General features: G+C 39.8%; 1 protein-coding gene across 7 annotated transcripts in view; it reads left to right on the top strand.

Annotated features, from left to right (window-relative positions):
• gbf1 (golgi brefeldin A resistant guanine nucleotide exchange factor 1) overlaps positions 1–9,004 on the top strand; it is a 238,024-nt gene that overhangs the window by 154,117 nt on the left and 74,903 nt on the right. For all 7 annotated transcript variants that reach the window (XM_050070669.1, XM_050070665.1, XM_050070663.1 and 4 more), the window contains 2 exons: positions 3,698–3,752; positions 8,426–8,573. In XM_050070669.1, the coding sequence (XP_049926626.1) occupies positions 3,698–3,752; positions 8,426–8,573 (203 nt within the window). The remainder of the gene's footprint in view (positions 1–3,697; positions 3,753–8,425; positions 8,574–9,004) is intronic.

The following is a 9,004-nucleotide window of genomic DNA, read 5'->3' as shown; positions in this document are numbered from 1 at the left end:
CAGATACAAATTCAGAATACGGGCCAGGAGCACGGTACACTATAACAAATAAAAGTGGCTGCGAGGTTTTCCAGGTCGGATGTAAAAGACTAAGAACGAGGCTTTCAAATGAATTATAATCTAGTTTAGGTTTAGGGCTGATTAACAGACTAGAGTTAAAAATGGCTGCAACTCCCCCTCCTCGGCCGCTGCCTTGAGGAATGTGGGTATTATTTATCTTTACACATCTTCGGCAGCATCTGTGCGAGTGAGTTTATTCCCAGCGGAGCTTTAGTGTACCAGATATTGTCTGTGAGCTGCTGTCATCCTGAGCTTCAGATAAAGGGCATTTGCATCTGGTGGAAGTTTGTTTAAATACTTTTCCAGGGATACATGCCATTCATAGTTCAATTCAAAACTTATTTTAGGAAATAAATCCATATTTTTGGCTGTTTGACAGTGGATGAATGAATTAGCCTACAGCGCAACTGCTGACCTAACTGACACTGTCAGTTTTGATTTGATTGTTGATTGTAATCAGCTGTGAGGCGGGGTGATACATACACAGTGAAATAACTGTGATGTTGTACTCGAATATCGTCACGGTTTTACTGTCTCTCGACCAATCAGATTGCAGGGCCGGAACTAGCTGTTGTTTAACAGATATTAATATATACCTACAACATATTGTACCACAATAGCCAGAATTACAATTATAATATTATTATAATATTATTACTTTCATTAATGTTGTTGTAAGCTACTGTCACTACCCTCTGTCCTGCATCTCTTTCTGTCTCTGTCTCTCTGTCTCTCTCTCTCTCTCTCTCTCTCTCTCTCTCTCTCTCTCACTCTCTCTCTCTCTCTTTCTGTCTCACTGTGTCATATGGATTACTGTTAATTTATTATGTTGATCTGTTCTGTATGACATCTATTGCACGTCTGTCCGTCCTGGAAGAGGGATCCCTCCTACTGTTTTTTTTCCCCCCATTAAAGGTTTTTTTGCGGGAGTTTTTCCTTATCCGCTGCGAGGGTCCTAAGGACAGAGGGATGTCATATGCTGTAAAGCCCTGTGAGGCAAATTGTGATTTGTGATATTGGGCTTTATAACTAAAATTGATTGAATTGATTGATTGATTAGAGACTGTCGGTTTTCTGCATATATCTGTCTCTCAGGGCTCATTATTCCCCTTGAAGCTCATGAATTTCTTTTTGCATTGTGCACAGGGGTCAATGGGCCACTGATTCACTAATGCCATAACATGATTTCTCCTTTGGCATTTAGCATAAGAGCTCCTCTCTTCACATTACCCCCCACACAAACCACCCCTTCCAGTTGCATCAGAGTGCCAGTCACATTCAGTCACAGACAAGGGGATGAGCCAATTCAGCTGCACACCGCATGATCTGCATATAGATGAAGCTGGTCCCTGCTTCAGTAGCAAAACTCCCAACCCCATAAATACTAAGAAGCATATCTACACACAAACACACAGGCACACATACAGAATTAGCAATGCCAGCAATCCCAGACAGAAACAATCAAGAAATACATACACATACGACATAAAAAGCTTTCTGCTCATCAGAATGTGAAGGAGCACACCTGCAGAACAAACAGAGCTCAAAATAAAGTGATGGTGTTATTCACCTGCTCTCTAAAGGCGTGTCTGTTTCCACCAGGACTATTTGACACAGGATTTGTCACAAAGTGATGGGTTATCTTCCCTTCAGTGAAGTCCAGTGTTGGTTTTTGCCAAGCTTATCGCCATGCACTGACCCTCCCTCTAAGCATTCGTGCCTTGTTAGGATTTATTGGCAGGACTCTTGTATGGCATCTTGTTATTTTACTGTGCAAGCATGGAAGGAGAGAAGCACGGCAGCCACAGTCATAAACAGAGGCATCCCTGCACATGAATAGGAGATATAATTTTACTGTGGGCCACNCCCACCACCACCACCACCAACCCCCCACCATTCATCAGAGAATGATGAACAGCAGCTCTCTTCAGCTCCTCAGAAGGTAATCTTAGATTGCCTGCTGAAAGTATTAGGCATGCTAATCTGTTGGACCCACAGATCATCCAATAATCGTGCTCGCAAGACAACACTCTATTAAGACTGAGTTAATGTCAGAAGGGGGGCTGCTGCCTTTTTTTTTTTTTTTGTTTGTCTGTGTGTATGTGTGTGTGACTGGTGGTGACATCTAATTTTCCAGCAAAGCTTTAGAGTCCACAGAAACCTAGCAGCACACACACACACACACACACACACACACACACACACACACACACACACACACACACACTCTGTCTCTCTGTCTTTGTGTGATGCCTTGAGAACGGCATCCAGCATTGCTCATCAAAAGCTAGAAAGGTGTATTTACGGCTCAGGTTTACAATGGTGATATTCCCACTGTGATATTACCTCTTCTGTAGCCTCTCAGCTTAGGACACGTTCTACATTCCTTTTGCATTAATTGTTGCATTTGTTTAGGGTTCAGCAAATACATCAAAGGGGTACTCTTGAAATGAAGTATTGCACTTAAATCGAGTTGGGGGACTCACAATAGACCGAATTATTTAAAAAAAAGAAAAAAAAAAGAAGAAGAAGAAGTCAAAAACAAAGCAGGAGAGGGCAAGATATGTCCTGACTTTGAGAAGCGAAATGATCAGCCATGTGCAACAATTATGATGCTTTTTTCATGTCACCATCTTACATGTGAAGATCTCATGGTCTCATTGAAATTGGGAAATTTGAAGATTTCATGTTGGACTCTGGAGACTTGATATGGACACATTTCACTATTTGCTGACATTTAATACACCAAATGATTAATTGATTAATCATCAAAATAACTGGTTGTTTACTTATAGTTACAGCTTTACTAACTTTTAGTACCTAGCATGGGTCAAGCTCCAAACACACTTGATGCTACATTTCTTGTAAAGCAACAAAGAGTATCTTTTAGTTAGACTCTCCCTGCCTGGCAAACACCCATGTCTTCTAAATGCCACACCCCCAGTTTGTCACACTGACTTTCTGTTATAAATGTACAGTAAAGGTCTCTAAGCCCAAAGTGAGATAACCCTAATGATGTTTTCAAGGTTTTTGTTATGCCTGTCCTCTGGCAATAGCCGTGGCTGGAGGCATTATGTTTTCTGCTTGTCTGTCCATACTCTAGTCCATCTGTCTAATTCTCATGTCACATTATCTCAGAAACACCTTGAGAGAATTTCTTCAAATTGGCACAAACGTTCATTCGGACTCAACAATGAACCAATTGGATTTTGGTGGTCAAAGATCAAGTTCAGTGTGACCTTGCTGTCTTATTCTCGTGAAAACGATATCTCAAGAAGACCTTGAGGGAATGTCTTCAAATTTGGCACAAACTTCCACTTGTCTGACTGAAGAATAAACTGATAAGAATTTGGTGATCAGTGGTCAAAGGTTAAGGTAAAAGTGACCTCATAAAACATGTTTTTGGCCATACGTGCCACAAAAAATATTAGAAAATTAAAGAAGAAACAAATTATAAGCATATAAGAGCAATTGATTTAATCAACAACATCATTTATAGATACAGATTCACAGTTTAGAGTTTCCTGTACTTATAAAGATATATATAGTAGTCTGCAACTTAGGGATGGATTTATCGCAGTAGATTCTTTCCCAAAGATTGTCTTAACTTCATTCTATGGGTATTTTTTTCTTCCAGACTACCACAGTTCAAAGAGGAAGCCAAGAGCTATATGGGTGCCAACATGAAGAAGGTAAAAGAACTGAAATGTTGAATGTGTATTTAATATGTTCGTTGTTATTGTGCTCTTGTTCTTTATTTTTACTGCCTTGTTTTTTGTCATTATTGTGCAGTCTTTAGGTTTCTGTCTATAGTTGTATGTGTTGCTGTGAAATCCAGTTATTGATGGAATGGCATCACTTAGCTGACTGAGAAATGTGGACATCAAGATCACCACATTATTTCTGCATATTGTAATCTGTAGAACTCTATTTACTTTACAGCCTCTTAGGTAAAATGACCATAATTCATTTTAAAGGCTCTCTTAGTCTTCCTAAGCTTGAAAAGTTTTTGTCACATACAGCAAACATCTCCTCACGATCCGCTAGCTACATGTCCTCTGAATATGCTATGAAAAAGTCCAGTCTCTGTAGGCAGCCCAGGCTCCGCAAATGGCAACAAAAACACTTCACTTCTGTTTATGTTCAACAATGTTATCAGACACAACGGAGCTAGCCCGCCTTTTAGCCTCATTGTAGCCTGTAGCTCTAACTGCCTCTCTGGGCACCGCATTCACGTGTGGGTGCTTGCGCAAGACCGTGAGACATGGGCACCACGTTCATGTGTGTGTGCTTACTTTTGCTGGTCTCGCACTGGCTGGTTGGTGCAGCCTGGACCACAATGTTTTTGTTGCCATTTGGAATGCCCAATATTATCTCAATAATAATCAATATATGCTAACACAGTGGAATCACTTTCCCCTACATTTTATTAAGAAACAAATATTTTTATTACAGCACAGACAAGACCAACATTCTTTTTATTTAAAAGTAATCAAACAATCTTAAAAAGCTAGGCATTACAACTATTTGAAATGACATTATAATGACATTATATGTTGTGCCAATACTTAAGATCTTTTGAGCTCTTTGAGGTTGGGGCATACACTATGCAGTCTCTGTCACTGTTGCCTTCTCAACAGACTTAAGAGTTTCACACTAAGGCTTTTTAGCTGAGACAGTAGCAAATTTTTCCATCGCGCAGCTGCCACACAGTCAGAAATACAGCTCTGATTGGTAAAAAAAAACAAAAAAAAACTCATCACGAACAGCTAGTGGGGACGGCTAACAACAACCGTTTTCAACACGGAAAAATGGATAGATTATCACAGAAGTCATTCAGTGTCAAATTTGTCATCATGGATTTATTTTACAAAGTCTCCAGACAGACACCACAGTTCAAGGCTGAATTACAAAGCTTCTGAAAGGGCCGTAGTCACACTGGAGCCCTCTGTAGTGCACCGGCTGGTGCGCCTACTGAGAATTCTTTGGCTCGGTGAGAGAGAGAGTTTTAAAAGAATATTTTGTCTGCACGATTTAAAATAATAAAATAGCCCTCTAGAGGCAGATCAGTACGTTAGTCATTTTTCTTTTGATTACTGAAATGTTTAACCACTAATCCTTAGCTGTATTTTATGTGTAACCCTTCACCATAACATACCACTAGTGTTTTCATCAGTAAAAATAGAACATTTTTCACACATAAAAAGCACAAAGATGTTGAAATCTATGCATATTCTGCCATCATAACTTGGCTCTCAGAATTCTCCAGATTGATGCCTTTAAATCAAATGTATACAAAGTTTTCTCCCGGGGGAGCATGCCCACGGACCCCCCTAGAGGGTTGCGACCTCACCCATAGTCTCCAAAAATCCACACTGATGTTAGATTTTTTTCTTATCAGTCCTGTTCAGCGCTTAGAAGTATGACAAACTCATGCATGCAGCTCTGCCACAGTAATATTACACATTACATTACATTATTTATTTTGAAATAACTTTACATTAGACATCATTTATTTTTCACTTACCGAAACTGATTACTGCATGAGGAATCCACTTGCCTGAACACAGAGTTTACCTGCTCTGGGCAAGGTTTATGTCGAGCCCTGACTCTTTGGGTCCTGCTGGACACAATATTCATGATTATCCTGAAATTGGAAATTCCCCACATTCAGTTTATTGTAATCTGCAATAAAATCGTATATTGTCTTATCCCTACTGATCACAGTTTAGGGCTTGGGGGCAACAGCATAGATTTCCAGTGGAGCCAGCAGATATTTTGGCCAAGACTTCTTATTTTGTGCACCGGCCATTTTCACTGATCTCTACAAACAGGTTCACGCATTTGAAAAAAGAAAGAAAAAAAGCTAAATCTTTGTCAGACAACAGCCGATGAGTTCCATCCATCCATCCATCCATCCATCCATCCATCCATCCATCCATCCATCTTCAGCTGCTTATCTGGGCTGGGTTGCAGGGGAAGCAAGCTGAGCAAAGCTCTCCAGACGTCCGTCTCCCCAGCAACACTTTCCAGCTTCTCCTGGCCAAATGAGATATATAATCCCTCCATCAGATTCTGGGTCTGCCCCAGGGCCTTTCTATTGCTTTCAACTTTTTCACTATTGTTTCTACTGTGGATCACAGTGAAAACAAGCTACATCCTCTATAAATACACTCTAACTCAACATTTCCCATCTTGCCATTTTTGTTTGAATGGCTACTGTATTGCTGTTATATAGTATTTATATAAGACATGGATATTGAGCTGGAAGAAGTTATTCCAGCAGTTTTTGCTTTTGCATGATCTGTCTGTCTACTCACACTGCCTGCTCATTAGCTGGCTGTGCATTCTCTCTTAGTTCTAGCCTATAGTGGCTGTGTCTCCAAACCATGTACCCTGTTTGGATACCACATCCCTTCCACAATGCACAAACCTGTATGTTAGAGTGTGTTTTGTGTTGGTCCCACCGCTGACATGTTACCCATCACTAATCACGGGCACCTGCCCACTCCCCTTTTTTTCTGAGGCTTACAATATCTTGTGGAAAAACAAACGAGTGCAGGTAAGGAAGATGACTTTCAGTATTTAGGCTGGAGAATCTCTCCCCGTAACCTTTCCCTTGTTCTCTATTTTAAAGACCTCACTAACTTCCCACTTCTCTAAACTTGGCTAGAAAGAGGAACTACATGTGCTTTATTTGAGAAATTATCTGTTATTGAAGAACAAATCAACTGATTTATATAATTCTGGACATCAAGTCAAGTCTTTATCATGTTAACCATAGTTCACTATGTCATGTCTGTGCTTGTGAATGCTCACATTACATTTATTATGTTACTGAATTTTGAATTGAATCTTCTTTTGGGTTTACAGCCTCATGCATATGTCCCAGCTGCTGTATATCCTGCTACTCATATACTTTGTCAGCTGTGCATGTCTTGGTAGCTTCTTTGCTTGTTTTTAAGGAAATTTAAGGTCACTAAACAGATTTAAAAGAGTGTCTGTCTCAAACTGTAAATGGTTTGTATACATAAACAGAGACACCTGCACTGAAACAGTGCCTTTACAGAACCTTTTAAAATAACAGTCCCCCACGTCAAAGCAGAGGAGGCAGAGGCTCCTCTTAGTGTACAGTATTTGTGTGCATGTACATACAGTGTTGGGTGTACTTTCTTATGGAATGACCTGCTGGTTAATCCCCAGCTGAAGCCTTGCTTGTTTTAGGCTGTGATCAAAAAGGATGTTCTCTCTTGAACCTCACTCAGTGAGGTTATCCACTCATTTCTCAGAGTTACCCTAGAAACCAGAGGGGTTTGTTTTTACATCGCTTTTATGCACATCTACCATTTTTGTCCCAGTTGTACAAGAGTGAGTACCATGAGTATGGTAGGTGTATGTTTGCCACACATATTTAAATAAGCTTGACCATAAGTAACTTAAGTGTTGCTAAAAAATATCTATCAGTACATATTGATTCAGAATATTAAAAAGGGTTTCAATTCTTATTATCTGCAGTATCGATACACAAGTACCAGTTGTGCATCATCACTCTCATTGCTGATGTTTACTGCAGTCATTCTGCTGTTCTCTGATATTAATCAAGAAAAATAGAGTCATTGGCATGTTATAATCTTGTTATTTTTATCTTTTAATAAAAATCTTACCTTGAATGCCCTCAATCTCAATTTTTCTGCATGGTAAAATTGTATTGAATATGAATATTTTTCAAGGTATTTTATCAAAGTTAGAAATTCCAGTATCTTGATAACACTTACAGTGTTGCCACAGCATGTTGTACAAGGTTAACAGTGTAAGTAATCAGAATGTAACAAATTCTTTTGAGCTGCTCTGGGACTAGTCGGTATGGAGCTTTGGTAATGCTGTTGGAGGGAAAATATGCAGTTGTTCTTTGAGACAGTCCATTTCAAACTATACTAAACAATAACAATGGCATTAACATAGCAACAACAATCATTTACTGTCTCTGTTATATGGTGGTGGATTTTGTCCTCTGCTTGGAGGGTAAGGAGCTCCCAGACCTAATTTTCTCATTTTTTGAACACTTTTGTCTGCTGTCCTTTGAGTTAGCTGCTTACTGCTATCAGCTACTCTATAAATCTCCTCCTGCATGTATAACACGTCATCAAAACGTCATGTGGAGTTCCCCTCTCAGAATTAGCTCCTCATCCCCTTTATTTTTCAGCAAAACTTTATAAAAAGCTAAAATTTACATATATGAATAAAAAAGCTGGCAGTCTGAGAAATAAAGCATCCTGTCTGATCATGGCCTTGTCAGTAACGTCTGGTCCAGCAGTACAGTGTGCTTGGAGAAGCGTTACTCAGTGATCCACTCTGTTTCCTCTAGTTGAAAATGCGCGCCGGTGGGATGAGTGAGTCATCCAAATGGAAAAAGCAGAAACGCTCACCAAGGCCACCACGCCACATGGTCCGAAGTCCTTCTGGTCAGATGGATGCAACTCAGTCCAGCACCCTCAGTAACAACAACCTCACAGGTAAGAGACACACTGTTGTGAAAATACACACATCAATAGTCAATGACCCATCCTCAGCTTTCAGGACTTCCTGTGAGCATTAAAATAATATCAAATATATCATTTGCCTGTTCACTTCATTTAAAATTCCAGTTAGGGTCAAAAGTAGACTAAGACAACATCCTTGTTTCATTTTGTCTAATTGTCTAATATTGACCCCATTCATGGCAAACAAATGCAGAAAGAACCTGTGGTGGACCTTACATCTTGCTGCAAATTTTTACAGGATAGATGGAGCTGAACTATACATTTGTGCATGTAGGCGGTGGGCCGAAGCCGCGATTCCTTGTATTTAAACGATCCCTATCGGGGGAGGACCCAGATTTTTGTTGACAACTTCTTAAGTTTTCAATAAATCAAATTGTTGCCACCGGTACTTCTTGCGCATTTTT

This window comes from Epinephelus moara, chromosome 19 (genome assembly GCF_006386435.1).
Source record: "Epinephelus moara isolate mb chromosome 19, YSFRI_EMoa_1.0, whole genome shotgun sequence".
NCBI lineage: Eukaryota > Metazoa > Chordata > Actinopteri > Perciformes > Serranidae > Epinephelus > Epinephelus moara.
This window is presented reverse-complemented; position numbering and strand designations above follow the sequence as displayed.